This window comes from Carcharhinus amblyrhynchos, chromosome 7 (assembly GCF_965287045.1).
Source record: "Carcharhinus amblyrhynchos chromosome 7, sCarAmb.v2.hapA, whole genome shotgun sequence".
NCBI classification, from domain to species: domain Eukaryota; kingdom Metazoa; phylum Chordata; class Chondrichthyes; order Carcharhiniformes; family Carcharhinidae; genus Carcharhinus; species Carcharhinus amblyrhynchos.
In genome coordinates, this window is record NC_137330.1 from 118,004,624 (window position 1) to 118,024,971 (window position 20,348).

General features: G+C 51.1%; 1 protein-coding gene across 3 annotated transcripts in view; it reads left to right on the forward strand.

Moving 5' to 3' along the window:
* Positions 1 to 14,372, forward strand: part of vegfab (vascular endothelial growth factor Ab) — a 46,652-nt gene extending 32,280 nt beyond the window's left edge. For all 3 annotated transcript variants that reach the window (XM_080193012.1, XM_080193011.1, XM_080193014.1), the window contains 2 exons: positions 395 to 526; positions 13,115 to 14,372. In XM_080193012.1, coding sequence (XP_080049138.1) covers positions 395 to 526; positions 13,115 to 13,136 — 154 coding nt within the window. In that variant the 3' untranslated portion in view covers positions 13,137 to 14,372. The remainder of the gene's footprint in view (positions 1 to 394; positions 527 to 13,114) is intronic.
* Positions 14,373 to 20,348: the final 5,976 nt, after the last annotated feature.

Below are 20,348 nucleotides of genomic sequence, written 5' to 3' on the forward strand. Positions count from 1 at the left end.
AGAGGAACACTGACGGAGACAGACGGAGAAAGGGAAAGTGGGAGAGGGCTGAGAGGTGAGAGTTCGAGAGTCCAAAGAGAAGAGCTGCAAGACAGCGAGAGATAAAATGTGACGGGGAAAAAAGGAGATATGATGAAGGGCTTTACGAGGACATTCCCTTGAAAGGTATATACTCAGTGCAACCTGCAATTGCTTGAGAGAGCATACTTAGGAGAGAAAAGCTGACAGTAATATGCTCCCCTTTCCTCTCCATCTATCTCCCCTTCCCCTTACTGCATCAAAGAGATTAAGTTTTGTAACGCTGCTGATAAATGAGCACCTTGACTGTTAGATTTGCATGTCAAAATGTTTCTTTGCTGTAGATTTAGAGATCTTTTCTGTTACCTTTTTGCAGTCACTGTGAGCCTTGCTCAGAGAAGAGAAAGCACTTGTATATACAGGATCCAGAAAGCTGTAGATGTTCGTGTAAATTCACACATTTACGTTGCAAGTCAAAGAGGCTTGAGTTAAATGAACGCAGTTGCAGGTTCGTCAGAAACAAAAAAAAAAGCTTGCTTCATGCTTTGTTTTTATTTTTTTTTAAACTTTTGACAGTGTCTGTGCTGTGTGCTCCTGTTACCGTCGGTTGTGGGTCAGGCACTAACTTTATTATATACCCATTGTCTGCCAGGCCTCAGCGCCAGCCAATTGCATGAACCTTAACCTCGGGGTTAAGGGTCACCAATCACTGCAGAGGTCATGGAAAAGCAGGCTCACCGCTCACTGGAGGAGTCGGAGCAGAGAGGTGTCGCCACTGGAGGGGTCAGGGGCGAGGGGGTCACCACTGGAGGGGTCAGGGACGGGGGGGGTCACCACCGGAGGGGTCAGGGACGGGGGTCACCGCCGGAGGGGTCAAGGACGGGGGGGGGGGGGGGGGGGGGGGTCACCACCGGAGGGGTCAAGGACGGGGGGGTCACCACCGGAGGGGGTCCGGGACGGGGGTCGCCACCGGAGGGGGTCAGGCACGGGGGTCGCCACCGGAGGGGGTCAGGGACGGGGGGGGTCACCGGAGGGGTCAGGGACGGGGGGGTCGCCACTGGAGGGGGTCGGGGACGGGGGGGGGTCGCCACCGGAGGGGGTCGGGGACGGGGGGGGGTCGCCACCGGAGGGGTCGGGGACGGGGGGGGGGTCACCGGAGGGGTCGGGGACGGGGGGGTCGCCACCGGAGGGGTCAGGGACGGGGGTCACCGGAGGGGTCGGGGACGGGGGGGGTCGCCACCGGAGGGGTCAGGGACGGGGGTCACCGGAGGGGTCGGGGACGGGGGGGGTCGCCACCGGAGGGGTCGGGGACGGGGGTCACCGGAGGGGTCGGGGACGGGGGGGGTCGCCACCGGAGGGGTCGGGGACGGGGGTCACCGGAGGGGTCGGGGACGGGGGGGGTCACCACTCACTGGAGAGGCCAAGGGATGGAATCCTTCTTCCCCCAGCTCTCTGTAATAATGGGTATGTAATAAGTATCTTACCAAATGGGAGAAATGCTTGGGTCTTCTCAGTGGAGGAAGAGTTTCCCGAATTACAATTCGACCTTCCTCACTGAGAGAGGAAACCCATTTGGTAAGAGCCAATGGCCTGGGTTTGCTGTGAAATATCTACCCGCATGCTGGCTGTCTTACTAGAAGGTATTAACATTGTTGTTCTTCGATTTATTTGCCTGATGTTCTGTGGTGGATAGCAACTGTTACACAACACTGTGTTACAATCCCTGGCATGGGCAATGTTTAACGCGACCCATCCCTGGCCCTTTTCTTCCTCCTCAACTGGCATGGTGCCCAGCGGGGTGGGGAGGGGAGGGCATTATCTAACAGCAGCAACTGAATACAAAGAGGTGTGTGTTATTGGTAAATGCTCATCCATCGCCTCCGTGCCTGATCTCTCGGTTACTCAGACAGCTGAGTCATGTGGAGTTGTGTGCGTGAGTGATTGAGTTAAAAACTCAGTGAAACAGAACACAATCTGCATCCCCTTCCCTGCTATCAACAAGTCACCATGACATCAGTGTCTGATAGCCTTCCTGTGAAACACTCTGGGCCGCTTGCCTAGGTTAAAGGCATTAAGAACATAAGAAATGGGAGCAGGAGTAGGCCATCTAGCCCTTCGAGCCTGCCCCGCCATTCAATAAGAGGCTGATCTGAAGTGGATCAGTTCCACTTTCCCGCCCTCTCCCCATAACCCTTAATTCCCTTGTCTATCAGAAACCTATCTACCCGTGACTTAAATATATTCAACGAGGTAGCCTCCCCCACTTCAACGGGCAGAGAATTCCAGAGATTCACCACCCTTTGAGTGAAGAAGTTCCTCCTCAACTCCGAACTAAACTGCCCCCCTCCTTATCTTGAGGCTGTGACCTCTAGTCCTGCTGTCCTTTCTAAACGGGAAGAATCTCTCTACCTCTACCCTATCCATCCCCTTCATTATCTTATACATTTCTAAGAGATCCCCCCCCTCATCCTTCTAAACTCCAACGAGTACAGACCCAGTCTATTTAGTCTCTCTTCATAGGCCAACCCCCTCATCTCCGATATCAGCCTAGTAAACCTCCTCTGCACTCCCTCCAAGGCCAATATATCCTTGCGCAAGTGTGGCGACCAAAACTGCACACAGTACTCCTGTTGCGGCCTCACCAGTGCCCTGTACAGTTGCAGCAAGACCTCCCTGCTTTTATATTCTATCCCCCTCGCTGTAAAGGCCAGCATTCCATTCCATTTGTTTGAACAGAAGCTTTGGTTTGCAGTGTGACCCAAAAGCAAATATTTAAAGCAGATTACAGGTTCCCTTAACCCCACGATACAAAAGAAGTCACTTATCATTAGGCTGTCCAGTCTTGGGTCTGGTGCTGAGGGGAGGTTCAGTCCATCTAACAGTGCCAGGCTGTAGCACAAAAGTGCCCTCCTATATGACACTCGTGAACACGGTGGCACGATGGTTAGCACTGCTGCCTTACATTCGATTCCCGGCTTGGGTCACTGTCCGTGTGAAGTCTGCACATTCTCCCCATGTCTGCGTGGGTTTCCTCCGGGTGCTCCAGTTTCCTCCCACAGTCTGAAAGACGTGCTGGTTAGATGCATTGGCCGTGCTAAATTCTCCCTCAGTGTACCCAAACTGAACAGTGCGTCCGACACTAAGGGGCAATTTAGCACGGCCAATCCACCTGACTCGCACATCTTTGGACTGTGGGAGGAAGCCATTTTGCCCGCATTCAAACTCCTTGTGGGCGATAGATCATCTAGGTTCAGCATGGACCTTGCCAGCTGCACTGTCTCTGAAGCAGGCAGGACATAAAGCTTCACGTTGACTAGGCCTCAAAGTTGTTCAGTGAGAATTTCAGGCCTCCGTATCTTGAGGTCTTTGCCCTTGAGATTTTCTTGGGAACTTGTGACTTTTCGAGCCCAGTGATTCACAAGACCCCGGCCCAACCTTCTGTCTGACCCCCTGGGGCACTCCTTTCCCTGTTGGAGTTGGCCACTGCTGCTGTTCACTTTCCTGACACCTCAGCCTAGAAGGTTCTGTCAGCATTCCGTCTCTCTCTCTCTCTCTTCCCTGCTGACTGGCTAATTTTTAACTTGGTGTTTGAACCTGTTTCCAGTCAGCAGTCTGCGCACCAGATTTGTCTTTTCCTCCCCCCCGCCCACTTTCACAATCTTCAAAGCTGAAGGTGTCCATAGTCCCCAGTCGAAAGCCTCATTAACCTTTACTTTGTAACTTGCTCTTTCTTCGACTGCTTAATCGGACACGGTTAACGAGCTTTAACAAATGGTGCAGTGATTTCGACAGGTCCGTTAGGTCAGCGGGGGGGGGGGGGTGAAGGGGGGCGGATATGGTCTCCCTGTATCCGCCATGGGTTTCCTCCGGGTGCTCCGGTTTCCTCCCCACAGTTCAAAGATGTGCGGCTTAGCTGGATTAGCCGTGTTAACTTGCCCCGTAGTGTCCAAAGATGTGTGGCTCATGGTGGATTGGCCATGCTAAATTGCCTTGTAATGTAGAGGGGACTCGCTAAGGGTAAATACACGGGGTTATGGGGATGGGGCCTCTGGGTGGGATTGTGATCGGTGCAGACCTGATGGGCTGAATGGCATCCTTTTGCACTGTCGGGATGCTATGATTCTGCGAACAGGATTATTCCAGGAGATGGGTCTCTAAGGTCAGGGGTGGGGATGAGGTGGGGGTGGAGTGGGGGGAGGTTTCCTCTTGCCAAAGCACCCAGGCTAAACTATTGCCGTCGAAACCAAGGTGACCATTAATTACTGTTGGGAGGGAAAGAAAAAATTGACAAAATTAAATGTTCAGGACACCCCTGGTTTTCTCACTCAGGTGACTGGTTGGACATGATCTGCCCCTGAGTGACTCGACCCTGGGGTCATTGTGGCTGGTCTCGATTCAAATCCACGTAAAATTAAGCTTTATTTATTAGTGTCACAAGTCGGCTCACGTTAACTCCACAATGAAATCACTGTGAAAATCCCCTGGTCGCCACACTCCTGTTCGGGTACACTGAGGGAGAGTTTAGCACAGCCGATACGCCAAACCAGCACATCTTTTGGGCTGTGGGAGGAATCTGGGGCACCCAGGGGAAACCCACGCAGACACGGGGAGAATGTGCAGATTCTGCACAGACAGTGACCCAAGCCGGGAATCGAGTCTGGGTCCCTGACGCTGTGAGGCAGCAGTGCCAACCATTGTGCCGCTGCCCCCTCTGGGAGGTCCCGCGTTCTGTTGTTTTTTCCACAATTCTTTCACGGGATGTGGGCATCCCTGGCTAGACCAGCATTTATTGCCTCTCCCTAATTGACCCCGAGCTGGCTTTCTTGAACCGCTGCACTCCATGGTCCAGTCCAGGAGCGGGGAGGCGGGCCGATGTTTCCCTTGGTGTGCTGAGGGCACTGAGGCCAGTGGTAGTTAGCACCCGCTCCACCAGCCCAACCACTTGCTGGGGCGAATGTGGCGATGCCAGGGTTACACCCACAACCCCCCCCAATTCCTCAGGGGGCCCTTTCTGCTGCTCACCCCATTTCAGTTCCAGATTGAGGTAGCGCCTATTGCCAAGAGCCTTAACTAATGACACTGCCGAGATAGTACAAATTAAGATATGCGTCTGCTTATCTTGGATAATTGGCCATTCGTTAGGCCTTGCCAATAGGAGTGCCAGCTATCACCTGACAGAGTGGCACGATATTGCCATAAACCTGACAGCCTCTACGCTACTGACGTTAACAAGTAATAACTGACTGATAAAACACACCTCCTTGATTCCTAACTCTACACAACATTAACAATCATTCAGCATGTGGGAATGCTCGCCGTTACTCTGTTGCTTTACCTGAAGTGCGTGTGAATAAGTTGCTTCCCGGTGGCCATTTTGTTTAACTGGTTGTTGCCTTCCCCCCTCTCCCCCTCAACCTGGGTAACACCTATTTTCTTTTCCTTTTGGCATTTTATAAAGCATGTGATACTCTTCAAAAATCGGGCGTCCTCTCAACCCGGCACAGCCTGCTCTCTGTCCCTCCAGCTGCCCTGTTAGTGCGTTGGATGAGCCAGGCGAGGTTGTGGGTAGGGCAGCCATTTTCCAGTCACTGTTGACAAAACTTTGGGCCTCATTTTAATCAATCGCGAGAAGCCTTGATCACGGTTTCAGAGAAATCTGCTTAGGGCTCGTAAGCTGTTGGAGGAGAGATAGAGTGAGGGAAGGAAGTTGGGGGAATGGAGTTGGCGTACATCCCATTCTCTAAAAAGCGGAAAGACTTGGAAGGGTCATATCTTGGGAAAGAGCGGGTGAGAGGAGACAGAACAAAGAAATCTTGGTTTGGTTTTAGTGGTAATTCCAAGGTGTGTTTGGAGTTAGATGGGAAGGTTGATGATTAGAGACTTTGATGTTGAGATAGCAGCTTTGTTCCAGTCCAGACAGGGGGCTGTCTCAGATATTATCCTTCCCGCCTGCTGCGGATCTTCCAGTGTCAGTTTAATTCCAGGCCAGCAAAGCATGTTACTCGGAAACTGGGATCGAGGAGAAGACAGAGAAATTCTCTCCCTTTACCCCCCTCGCAGGTAAAAGTTTGGCATTCTGCCCCCACCCCCCGCACCCACCCCCCCCCTCCCACCCTACCCCCAAGCACCCACCGCTACAGAGAACCCGGCAGGTGAAGGACCACAGAGTGACGTTCCCTCGCAGTGCCCGAGTCTCCGCCACCTTGAATCGGAGCGCCTGTACATTGACTGCCTTTTGAAGTGGAGTTTAATTGAATCCGTGAACTCTCTCTGTGAGGAGATCCTGAGATTGGAATCCGCGAGCTCCCTCCGTGAAGAGATCCCGTTTGGGGATTTTCCAGCTGTCTTCGCCCCAAGACCGGAAAATCCCATCTTAGGTCAACGGACCACGGCTTAGTCTGCGTCCCGTCCATTACGATTCCCGTGGTGGGTGAGATGATAAAATTCCAGACTCTGTCACCTCTGGGCCTCTTCACGTCTTGGGATTCTCACTCCTAAGTGACGTCTTGTGGTTCTGTTTTGCAGGCTGGAGACACAGTCAGGCCCCGAGCTTTACACTCAGCGAGGCCTGAAGCAACCGTTCACCTCACATGAGGTGAAGATAAGAGGATAGGTGTGTTCCCTCACTGAGGGCAAGGCTTCTCTCTATGATTCGAATCCCAGTGGACCTGATCCCACTGACTCCAAACCTATCCCCGGGGCAGAAAGAAAAGCCGAAAGGAACATCGGAGCCAGTACGGGGAGCAAAAAATAAAACTTGCTCCTTGAAGAACACTTTGCCTGAAAGATGACAAATTAAATCAATAGGAAGGACGAGGCAAGTCCCGATTCCCTGAAACATGACTTACCTTTTACCTGACAGGCGATTTGAAATAGAATCATAGAGATAGGAGCAGGAGGAGGCCATTCGGGCCTTCGAGTGCTCTGCTATTCATTATGACCATGGTTGCTCATCCAACTCAATCGTCTGATCCTGCCTTCACCCCCATATCCTTCAATCCCCTTCTCCCCAAGTGCTATATACTTCTTGAAAACATACAATGTTTTGATCTCAGCTACTTTCTGTGACTTCCACAGCCTCACCACTCTCTGGGTGAAGAAATTTCTCCTCCGCTCTGTCTCAACTCTGTATTCTCAGACCGTGACCCCTGGTCCTGGGCACCCCCCATCATCAGGAACATCCTCCCTACATCTATCTTGCCGAATCCTGTTAGAATTTTACTGGTTTCCAAGAGATCCTCCCTCGTTCTTCTAAAATCCAGCGGATACAATCCTAACCAGTTCGACCTCGCCTCATTAACCAGTCCCGCCATTTCAGGAATCGGCCTGGAAAACCTTCTCTGCGCTCCCTCAAGAGCAAGGACATCCTTCCTCAGATAAGGAGACCAAAACTGCACCCAGTGCTCCAGGTGTGGCCTCGCCAAGGCCCTGTTTAATTGCAGCAAGACACCTCCCAGCAGGACTAGAGGGCACAGCCTCAAGAGAAGGGGGGGGGGGGACAGTTTAGATCAGAGTTGAGGAGGAACTTCTTCACTCAAAGGGTGGTGAATCTCTGGAATTCTCTGCCCGTTGAAGTGGTGGAGGCTGCCTCGCTAAATATATTTAAGTCACGGGTTTCTGAGAGACAGGGGAATTAAGGGTTATGGGGAGAGAGCAGGAAAGTGGAGCTGATCCACTTCAGATCAGCCACGATCTTGTTGAATGGCGGGGCAGGCTCGAGGGGCTAGATGGCCTACTCCTGCTCCTATTTCTTGCGAAAGACCAGCCGAAATGGGAAGCTTTCCCACCCAGTAAGGGAAGCCAATGTAAGGTCATTCCAAAACGGCGGCCCCCCTCGTCCCAACACCCCAAACCAACCGCCACACCACAGGGGGCAACTGGGGATGGGCAATAACTGCTGGCCAAGCCAGTTCCACACGTCAATAAGAAGAACCCGAGGGGTTTGCCACATGTATTAAAAGGCAATTTGTGGTTGAGAGGTCACAAAGAACAGGAGCTTGGTCTGCTCTGTTTTGTGCAGGTGATCACAGTTAATAGCTCTGAGTGAGCAAGCCCCACTTTGTCAAGTGGAATATACATGAGACCTTTGGACCTCGGGTGATTAAACGGGCCTCGGGCACTGCCGGAATGTGCGAACATTCTTTCAAGCTGCTTTATTAGCTCTTTGATAGCCGTCGCAGGTATTTGCGACGAGAGTTTACACAAAAGGGCAGAATGTTTGGAAATAATCACATGGAATGAAGTGGAAGGACTTCATTAGTGGTTTTAATGGAAGTGGAAATTATTTTTTTTATTTGTCTTTCAATCATTAACGTTACCTTGTGACAGGCGGGTGCACCTCGTGCCAGGAGCCTGCCGCTCCAGGGGGAAAAACAAGGTGGGGGAGCAAAATACGGAGGAATTGCGAGTAATAGGGAGCGGAGGACTGGAGGGGGAGGGGGGAGGGATAAGGGAATGAGGAAGAGGTAGAAAGGAGAATGAAAGGCTTAAAATGAGAAGATGGGATCAAGAAGACGATCATTGCCACGAGGGCAGCTCCAGTTAGATTACTGCTGTGTTTTTCTTAATAATTCACCCCCTTCCTAACACATCCACATTCCCATTGCAGTCCTTTGATCTTCATAGAATCCCCTACAGTGCAGATGAGGCCATTCGGCCCATCGAGTCTGCACCGGCCACAATCCACCCAAGCCCTATCCCCCTCACCTCACATAGTCCCCCCCCGACGCTACGGGGCAATTCAACATGGCCGACTTAACCTGCACGTCCTGAGGAAGGTTTTGAGGAGATTATACAAGCCAGGGTGGCTGGGGATTTGCTGACGTCACCATAAAACTGTGGGTGGTCAGTTTTGTTCCGCTTCGGTGCTGGAGTTGAGACCCGTGGATATTGGGGTGAGGGACGGTGTTGAGGTGAGGGAGACCAGCTCGCTCTCAAAAACTCATTTCCGCTTTCCTCTTTTCTTTCTTGATTTTATTCGCGTCAAAGTAGATTTACATTAAAATTACTGTGAAAATCCCCTAGTCTCCGAGGCCTGTTCAGATACATTGAGAGAGAATTTAGCGTGGCCAGTGCGCCTCTTTCAGACTGTGGGAGAAAACCAGAGCAGCCAGAGGGAAACCCACGCAGACATGGACAGACTGTGCAGACTCTGCACAGTCACCCAAGGCCAGGAACCGAATAAAGCCCAGGTCCTTGGCGCTGTGAGGCAACAGTGCTCACCATTGTGCCAACGTGATGCCCATAACCATTTGACATCCAGTGAAAGCACTAGAAAAATATCGCACTGCAGACCTGTACAATCGCTGAAACCTTTTCTTTATCTCATTGGGTTTACTCATAAACAGCAGACATGTCACCCACAGGAAATCCTGTTCCCACAATGCCCCTTGCCACTTGTGTTGAACTAAAATGGTTCCCCTCGTTCTAGATAAGCGTGCTAACCTGTTATCCACCACCAGAACTACACCACAAATGATTGCTGTTGTCCCATGGATCTGAGCAGATGCCGTATCTTCTCAAAGTGCTTCTATTTTCTGCGCAGAGAGTCGCCCTCATCCAGAATGCACCTTCTGAAAAGGGCAGCAGATTCAGTACTAACTTTCAAAAGGGATTTGGATAAATACTTCAAATTGGTGGGGGAAAAGTGACAGGGAGGGAGAGCAGGAAGAGTGGAACGAATTGGAAAGCTTTTCCAAAGGGATAGTACGGGTGTGATGGGTTAAATGGCCTCTCTCTGTGCCCTATCATTCGATAATTCTATGGTGATCTCCTAACCTGTCTGGAGCGGTAGATATTTTACCTCACGGAAGGGCGTAGAGTATCCCCTCATTTCCATGGCAACAGTCTAACCACCAATTGTTGTTCATGAAAGGAAACAACCTACGTTGAAAATGTATTCCAATAATTTTAGTTTGTTTTTAGTCTTTGCCTTCCTCCTTTATCCCGCGTTTAAGAAAGCGGGCAGAATTTTCCAGTCCCGCCCACCGCGGGAATTGTAGCAGATGGGACTCGGGCCCTGGAAAGGTCCATTGACCTCGGGTGGGATTTTCTGGTCTTGAGGTAAACGCGGCTGGAAAATCCCGTCCAGTATCTCATGTGTGAGGGCAAGGTGCGCGTGACAATGGAGTGATGCGACGGGTCAGGAAGGTCGGCGGTCGTTCGCGTCTGAACCTTGGCGTGCAAGATGGTGTACACCATTGCTCGCAGCTGGCTCGGAGTCAGTCACGCCTTCCTATTCAAGACCAGACAAATCCACCCCCCACCACCTCAGGGTGACCCCGTCAAACTGCTTTCAGCCAATAGTAACACTGGTATTCGAGTGAGATGCAGTTGACTAATGAGACGGTATTTAAAGGGACATCGTTCTCTGGGAAAGATCATGTCAAACCAGTTCATTCCAGCTGTGCAAACTCAGCAAGACACATCACAACAGAATGCGTCATTGAATCTATTGTGTATAACTGCAGCTTACAAGGAACATAAACAAAGCTCTTGGCCAGTGTTTCGTCATGAGAATGGTGTCCCTTTAAGTGAAGGTTTGTCTGCGGGGAAAAAAAAGAGTGGCCCTTTTAGCTGCACAGTGACAGACTGCGAGGTCACAATCAAAAATAAATATTGTGTGTTACGGGAAGAAATAGGCAGGGGTTACAATCGAGTAACAAGATTTGCCATTGCTAATCATATATAAACAAACAAAGAACATTACAGCACAGGAACAGGCCCTTCGGCCCTCCAAGCCTGCACCGACCATGCTGCCCTTCTTAACTAAAACCCCCCACCCTATTTACGGGGACCGTATCCCTCTATCCCCATGTATTTGTCCCTTAAAAGTCACTATCGTATCTGTATCCACTACCTCCCATGGCAACAAGTTCCAGGCATCCAGATGCCTCCCACCGCTGTGAGGTGACAACGTTGTCCGGGATACTCTACCCCGCCGCTGTCAGTGGGAGAATCCGCGGAGAGGGGCACACAGCTGGCAGGACCAGAGCATCCCACTGGCATGAACGGCCAAATTCCGGCCGATATCTCTCCCAGCTCCAGCCTCTTGTCGCCTACCAAGTTTATTTATATTGGTGTAAATAGGCTTACATTAACACAGCAATGAAGTTACTGTGAAAATCCCCGAGTCACCACCCTCCGGCACCTGTTCGGGTACACTGAGGGAGAATTTAGCATGGCCAATGCACCCTAACCAGCACGTCTTCTGAACTATTGGAGGAAACCAGGGCACCCGGAGGAAACCCACGCAGACACGGGGAGAACGTGCAGACTCCACAAGGACAGTGAGCCAAGCCGGGAATGGAACCTGGGTCCCTGGCGCTATGAGGCAGCAGTGCTAACCACTTCACCCTGCCACCCCGCCCTACCCTCATAGTCATAGAGGTTTACAGCATTCAAACAGGCCCACTTGTCCGTGCCTTTTTTTTCAAACTCCCTAAACTAATCCCAATTGCCCACATTTGGCCCATATCTTTCTATACCCATCTTACCCATGTAATGGTCCAAATGCTTTTTAAAAGGTTATTGCAGAAGGTCGAGGGACATGGAGTTGGGGGTAGGGTGTTAGCGTGGATAGAGGATTGGTTGTCAAATAGGAGGCAGAGAGTGGGGGTCAATGGGTGCTATTCGGATTGGCGGTTGGTGACTAGTGGGGTGCCCCAGGAGTCGGTGCTGGGGCCTCAGCTATTTACCATTTATATAGATGATCTGGAGGAGGGAACCGAGTGTAGGGTGTCGAAATTTGCTGATGACACCAAGATTGGGGGAACGGCAAATTGTGCGGAGGGTGTGGAGAGTCTGCAGAAGGATCTAGATAGGCTGGGCAAATGGGCCAGGAAATGGCAAATGGAATTTAATGTTGGCAAGTGTGAGGTGGTCCACTTTGGTAGGAAGAATGGTAGGAAGGACTATTACTTACGTGGCGAAAAACTGCAGCAGGCGACGGTGCAGAGGGACCTCGGGGTCCTTGTGCATGAGTCGCAAAAACCCAGCTTGCAGGTGCAGCAGGTGGTCAGGAAGGTGAATGGGATGCTGGCCTTCATCGCGAGGGGGATTGAATATAAAAGTAGGGAGGTCTTGCTGCAGCTGTATAGGGCATTGGTGAGGCCGCAGCTGGAGTACTGTGTGCAGTTTTGGTCGCCGTACTTACGCAAAGATATTTTGGCCTTGGAGGGAGTGCAGAGAAGGTTTACTTGGCTGATACCGGAGTTGAGGGGGTTGAGCTATGAGGAGAGGCTGAATAAACTAGGCTTGTACTTGTTAGAGTTTAGAAGAATGAGGGGAGATCTCATTGAGACATATAAGATAATGAATGGGATGGATAGGATAGAGGTGGAGAGACTCTTCCCACTCAAAAAAGACAGTAGGACTAGGGGGCACAGCCTCAAGATAAAGGGGGGGGTGGTTTAGAACAGAGTTGAGGAGGAACTTCTTCACTCAAAGGGTGATGAATCTCTGGAATTCTCTGCCCGTTGAAGTGGTGGAGGCTGCCTCGCTAAATATTTTTAAGAAGCGGGTTGATGGGTTTTTGATAAGAGAGGGGATTAAGGGTTATGGGGAGAGGGCGGGAGTGTGGAACTGAGCAGCGACAGATCAGCCATGATCTTATTGAATGGCGGGGCAGGCTCGAAGGGCTAGATGGCCTACTGCTCCTATTTCTTATGTTCTAAAAGACAAAATTGTACCCACCTTGTTCCAGACCCTAAAAGAAAGCTGGCTGAACTTTAAACCAGACGTTCCAATCTCTCTAACGAAAGCGGCCCATTGGAGCGTCACTGGGCTTGCTTTCTGGTGGCGGTGGGCGAACCCGGCCTTGTTGGTCAGGCTCGCTTGCAGAAGTAGGCCGCAAGCCACGGGAAAGAGGCCAGTTAGCGAGAAAAGGGCAGGGACGCATTGGACTTCAACCTAGCGTGGTGAGACTTCTTACTGTGTTTACCCCAGCCGGCATCTCCACGTCATAGAGATGAAAGAGGCAGACGTGAGGCAAATCTTGTCAAGAGTGCAGCTAAAACGGTCAATGTACTGGGGAAGCGGTTCGCTATTGTCAAAATCCAACTGACCCCCTGTTTTTTTTTCTCCTCCTCTCTCGCAGGTGTGAAAAACCCAGGAGATGAGTGGAAATATCGAAACAAGATACAATTTCTGTCGGTTTCTAATTGTTGTTTTTTTTTAAGAAAAAAATGCGTCTTTTTTTTGATAAAAGAAGAAGACATAGACATGAAGGATAGAATGAGCACAGCACTTTGAATTCAATAAGACGTCTGGAGGAAAACATAAACAAAAAGAGTCATTCCTGGGAAGAAGGCCTTCTGTGATTATTTGTGCCGATATTATTATTGAAAGGCCTAGTATTATTCAGAAGACATGCTGCTAAACAAAGCTGAGAAAATTACTTGGAAAACTGATGGCAAAATGATGAATCTGGGATTTCTGGGTCATGTTTAAAAAGATATATATATAAATATATATATAATATAAAGCTATATATACAGAAAAACACAAGGCTGGTGGGAGACTTCTTTGAAGAATGAAAATCTATGTTATATATTAATACACGGACCGCATTAGAGCTTCGTGTCGTAGGACCCAAGATTTTCCCGGGAATGATAAACAAGGTGTTCCGGTTGGAAGGGTTGGGCTTCAGAGAAGAATGCGCAATGAAATCCTAAAATACGCCTCAGGATTCTGCTTTTCCTTTAAGAAGACAATACCGTTGGAATGGCGTCAATCCCTTGGCGCCATGGGGAGGCCTGTTGGCTCCCACGCCACCAAACGTGGAAGGGCTGAACTTAGCGGAGACAGGACCCCGCTGGCAGCCCGCGCCACCGATGTACCCGTCAAACTCCTCTTGGTTTGGAGGGCCCTTCCCCCAGCCTGACTCCCTCCAGCTGCCCGAACTCGGTCGCCGATGAGAAGTCACGGAAACCCTGGTCACTGAGACGTCCTGGCGAAGGAGAGCGCCGGGTGCCTGTCGAGCGGGCAAGAGATGCGACAGAAAATAAAAATGTCTGTGGAGGTCTGCGATCCGACAATGGAGTTAGCGGGACAGGCAGATTCTGTGGGAAAGGAGACTGTACGTGTGTGGTTCGCTGCTGGCTTAGCCACATAGGCTGCTTTTCAAGGCCAGATACTGTCTTGTATGGGGAGCCAGTCTGAATCGGTTGCCTGGATTTATTCGGGATTATAAACACCCTTCACCATCCCACTGCAGTAAATGGTTTTATTCTGTTCAGCGCCGACCTATTGGTGTCATATCCAAAGTATGTGACCTCTGGCTGTGATCTTACGTCAATTGACTTTATCGTTGAAAAATGATAGATGGGTAAGGATGTCGCGAGGTGGGTGGGTAGGGTGGGTAGGGTGGGGGTGCAGTAGCGCTGCCGTGGGGCAGTATCCCGCCTGAAAGTTAGAACAAGTCCACTCCCAGCTTGTCAAACCAGGCGGTGAGTCGTGGCTGAACCCGGGACGAGAACCTTGCGGTCGGTTGACTCTGGAGTTCACCGGCGTTCCAAACTGGGCGGATCCCGTTAGGTCACAGCAAACAGCCCACGCAAGCCGAAAATCCCTCGCGGCGGACTGAACGCCACGGGTATGGCGTTTGTGAAGGGCGTGGATTCCATTAAATAAGGAGAGGGCGTGAGAGGGGGGTAAGGGGGTAGGGAGTGCCTTTGACGCCACCATTGTGGTCCATCCCTAACGACGGGGCCTCCCGCTGTGGGCGAAGGCAACCCAAACACGATCGGACACTAAGACTGGCGCCAGACCCAGCGCCAAATAGCAGTGCCCGCGTACTGAAGATAATGTCACTGGAGCTCCATAAATCCCGAACCTGTATCCCTCTGGGATTTTTTGTTTGTGTGTGTGTGTGTGTGTGTGTGTGTGTGTGTGTGTGTATATGTGCGTTTGGGGGGTGGGGGGGAAGGGGGAGAGAGGGGTGGACAGTGCGCGAAAATCGTTAAGAATATAATGTGTAAATTTGTGTCAAAAGTCTTCAGCGCAGCAGAAGTGAATCTCGTGAAGCAGTGTTAAGTGTACGTTGATGTTGTACGGTTGTCATGACAATTCGCGTGGCCGCTCCCTGTTGCGACTCCTTCGGCGCTGTCCGGCCCACCCCTCGCTCCCAGTTCTCAACCCACCTTTTTCAACGCACCGACGCCACTCTCTTGCCCTTTGCCCCCTCCCCCTCTCACCGCACCCCCCCCCCCCCCCACCCAACGCCCACCTCTCACCCCTCCCCCCCGACCATGCTTGTACCTGAGGACAAGGAAATATGGCGGGAAGGGCACCCACTGCCTTGGCAACATGGGAGGAGCCACTCTCTACATCGTCTCCCACACACAATTCCTCCCCCAAACCAATCATGTGAATTGAAACACATTCCTCCACACGTGACACGCACATACATGGACGCAAGCAATAAGTTGGCTCACTCAGAATGGTTGGGGTACAGTGAATCCCTACAGTGCAGATGGAGGCCATTTGGCCCATCGGGCCTGCACCGACCACAATCCCATCAAGGCCCTATCTCCCTAACCCCACGCATTTACCCCAGGTCAATTTAGCAATGGCCAACCCACCCACCTCTTGTGGGAGAGGAAACCGGAGCACCCAGCGGAAACCCACGCAGACACAAGGAGAATGTGCAGACACCCGCACTTGCAGTGACCCGAGCCGGGAACCGAACCCCCTCCCCCACCACCAACCCCCACCCTGGTCCCTGGCGCTGCGAGGCAACAGCGCCAACTGCTATGCCACCCCCAGCTGGTGCCCGAGCACCTGGGACAAAGATTGAAGGGGTCAGAGACATCCCCGTCACCAAGGCTTTGGAACCATTTAGATCGGTTCGCAAACCCCAAGGTAGGGATCCAAAACAGGTGGGGGAGAGGGGGTGCCTGCCCCAAACTGATTGTCCTTCTCTCATTTGGCACTTCCACTGGGTATTGTTTCACGGCACGAGGCAGGAAACGCCAACACTAGGGGGGTGGGGTGGGGGGCATCTCCCGTAGCTGCCGTCCCTTTCCAAGAACCCCCCACCCCCGTCTCCCACCCCCGCTCCCCCTCACTGAAAAGCTGAGGCTTGACGGACAAAAGAAAACCCAATTTTTATGAACTGCTGTGTACTAGAATTAAAGAGAAAAAAAGAACGGTTGGATCGATCTTTTTTAATTCAGCCGGTGTTATATTTGAAAAGAAGGAACAGGGAAGAGAAAAATCCACAACCAGTGATTCTTTGCGCAATCTTTATAGTCACATTTTTAGTATATTTTTTTGTCACTTAAAAGTATATTTATTGGTGCTACTGTCTCTCTGTTCATAATTGTTAAAAAATATTAACGATATTATTTTGTGTAGTTAATTATTCTGTAGCATCACGTATTTATTTTTAAACTAAAATATGTTAAGTGTTTTTTTTATTAAAAAAATGTTAATTGCAATCCTCTGTCCCGCTTTCTTCAAATCAGATAAACTGGAAGGCGGTTGGGTGGGAGGGGGGGTTGCGGAGAGATGGCGGCTGCGGGGGAGGGGGGCTATGGGGGACAGGAGCTGCAGAGGGAGGGGGCTGCGGAGCGACGGGGGCTATGGGGGAGGGGGCTATGGGGGACGGGAGCTGTGGGGGGAGGGGGGCTGAGGAGGGAGGGGGCTGCGGGGGAGGGCGCTGTGGGGGGGGCTGCGGGGGGGGGTTTGCGGGGGAGGGGGGGCTGCGGGGGAGGGGGGGGCTGCGGGGGAGGGGGGTTGTCGGGGAGGGAGGGCTGCGGGGGAGGGAGGGCTGCGGGGGGGGGTTGTGGGAGGGGGGGGTTTGCGGGGGAGGGGGGGGCTGCGGGGGAGGGGGGTTGTGGGGGAGGGGGAGCTGCGGGGGAGGGGCCTGCGGGAGAGGGGGTGTCGAGAGGGGCTGCAGGGGAGGCGGGCTGCGGGGGAGGGTGTGCTGCAGGGGAGGGGGGCTGCAGGAGGGGGGACTGCAGGGAAGAGGTCTGCGGGGGCGGGGGTTGGGGAGGGGTGGGGTAAATGGGATAGGGTGGGGTGGGGAGGGGTGTGGTGGATAGGGGAGAGGGTGATGGTAAAATTAAAGAAGGGTGTGGATTAATATGGAACTGCATCTACCATTGTGATATTTGAGCTGGCCTTGATCATTTCCAAAAATTCAAATGACATATTGCAGTGGGCTATTGTTGTCTTGACGGATCAGTGGGTTCATGACAAGATCACTTACATAAAATATGTGACTGACGTTGGCACCATGCGGCTTCATGTCTCATGATACAATCATTGGAACGAGGATGAGGAGCTTCCAGAGCTGTGCACACCACTGGGCCTAGATAGAAATGTGAGGTAGAGGCCTGAAAGTGGTGCTGCATCACTTGACATTCACGATGCTGCCATCTTGGATGGGGTCCTGAGCATGGTGACCAGAGGGCTTGCTGCTACTGTCGTTGACCAGAGTGTTTGCCTTTTTTTTGGATCCTGCGACAGATGTAGTGATCTTATTGCTACAGTTGCTGACGTATTGCTCACGTTGTAGCAGGCAGCGAGTGGCCTAACCAATTATCCTCCAGACAACCTGCTCTCAAAATGTCTATTTTATTCATTTGTGGGACATGGGCATTACCGGCTGTTCGGTATTTATTGCCCATCCCCAGTTGCCTGAGGGCAGTTGAGGGTCAATCACGTTGCTATGGCTCTTTTGATTTGATTTTTTATTGTCACATGTATTAACATACAGTGAAAGGTGTTATTTCTTGTGCGCTATAGGGACAGAGCATACCGTTCATAGAGAAGGAAAGGAGTGGGTGCAGAATGTAATGTTACAGTGATGTGGAGAAAGATCAACTTAGTGCAAGATAGGACCCATTCACAAGTCTGATGGTAGCAGGGGAGAAAATATTCTTGATTTGGATGATATGTGACTTTTGTATCTTTTTCCCAATGGAAGAAGGTGGAAGAGGGAATGTCCGGGGTGCGTGGGGTCCTTAATTATGCTGGCTGCTTTGCCGAGGCAGCGGGAAGTGTAGACAGAGTCAATGGATGGGAGGTTGGTTTGCGTGATGGATTAGGCTACATTTCACCACATTTTGTAGTTTCTTGTGATCTTGGGCAGAGTAGGAGCCATACCAAGCTGTGATACAACCAGAAAGAAGGTCGACCAGATCGGGTAAGGACAGCAGATTTCCTTCCCTGAAGGAAATTAGTGAACCAGATGAGTTTTTCCATTAATAGTCATCATTAGATTCTTAATTCCGGACTTTTATTTTTAATTGAATTCAAATTCTACCATCTGCTATGGCGGATTTTGAACCCAGGTCCCTAGCATATTAGCTGACTTTCTGGATTAATAGACTAACGATAGGTTTCCTCCGGGTGCTCCAGTTTCCTCCTACAGTCCAAAGAAGTGCTGTTTAGGTTGATTTGCTATGCTAAAATTGTCCCTTAGTGTCCTAAGATGCTTAGGTTAGAGGGACTAGTGGGTAAAATATGGAGGGATATGGGGATAGGGCCTGGGTGGGATTGTGGTTGGTGTAGACTCGATGGGCCGAAGGGCCTCTTTCTGCACTGTAGGGTTCTACGACGACTCTATGATAATACCTCTGGTCCATTGCCCCCCCTGTCTTGGAAACCCTCCATTTTGATTTTGGCTGGGTCCATGGAGGATTTCATTCCCCCCATCCCACTTTCCTCCAGTTCAGGATTGTCACCTTCTATGGGAACCGATCCATCTCACATGGTGCCCGCGACAGGTTTGTAACTGGTTTGAGTTATAAGAGGAGGCTGGATAGACTGGAACTTCTTTCCCTGAAGCACAGGAAGCTGAGGAAAGACCTTATAGAGGCCTATAAAATGATGAGGGACACAGATCAGCTAGACAGTCAATATTTTTTCCCAACAGTAGTGGAGTCTAAAACTAGAGGGCATAGGTTTAAGGTGAGAGGGGAGAGATACAAAAGGGTCCAGAGGGGCAGTATTTTCACACAGAGGGTGGTGAGTGTCTGGAACAAGCTGCCAGAGGTGGTAGTAGAGGCGGGTACAATATTGTCTTTTAAAACGCATTTAGACAATTACATGGGTACAATGGATGTAGAACATAGAACATAGAAAACTACAGCACTAACAGACCCTTTGGCCCACAAGTTGCACCAATCATATCCCTACCTACCAGGCCTATCTATAACCCTCAATCCCATTAAATCCCATGTACTCATCCAGAAGTTTTTTAAAAGACCCCAGCGAGTTCGCCTCTACCACCACCAACGGCAGCCGATTCCACTCACTCGCCACCCTCTGAGTGAAAAACTTACCCCTGACATCTCCAAGGAGATGGAGGGATATGGGCCAAACATGGGCAATTGGAACTAGCTTAGCGCTTAAAAAACTGGGCAGCATGGACAAATTGGGCCGAAGGGCCTGTTTCCATGCTGTAAACCTCTACGAACCTACGACTGACTAAAGCTGAAGTTGAGACCCTAGCCTCAAAGTAACTCAGATCCCACACTGCCATGGATTGCAGCAATTCAAGAAGGCAGCTCACTGCCACTTCCTCAAGGATGATGAGGGATGGGCAATAAATGCTGGCCTAGCCAGCGAAGCCCATGTCCCATGAATGAATAGAAAAAGAGGAACAGACAGGCAGCAGGCACACACATGTGGCAACCTAGCCCAGCCATTCCCCACCCTTTTCTTTTAATCCACAGGAGGTTCAGTCCACCTTGTTGTCCAACAAGGGGTATACACGCGGTGGGTCGTGTGAGGGCTGCTCTTGGATGTTGCTTCGAGAGTTGCCTAGTGCTTCACGTTGTTAGTGTACCAACTGACAGGCAACACGACAGCTCAGCGACTATCACTGTTTGCTGTGCAGAGACATGGATTTGGGCGAGTGTCTGTGGGAGTTTGCACATTCTCCCCGTGCCTGCGTGGGTTTTCTCTGGGTGCTCCAGTTTCCTCCCACAGCCCAGAGGTGTGCTCTTAGGCTGATTGGTGTAACAAATTGTCCCTAAATTAGTCTCCCCTCAACGTGGAATGCCATAAGCATAGACAAGGGTCATGGGTAGAGGGGGGACTCACAATGTTAAAATGGCGGCGCGGGCTCATTGGGCCGAAGGGCCTGTTTCCCGTGCTGTGTTGTTCTTTGTTCACCCAGTTATCCAAGTCATCCCTAATGAACGGTACATGGGTCTCAAATGGTTAAATACTGAAGAGTGCAGCGCGGGCAGAGACTGTTTTAGATTCAGACAGCATGTCAGAATCAACGTGTTTCAGACAACAATGAAAACATTCCAGTGGTTTTTTTTTTTCGCCTGCGCTGCTGCTGTTAACAGCTCTGTTCACTTCAGCTTGGC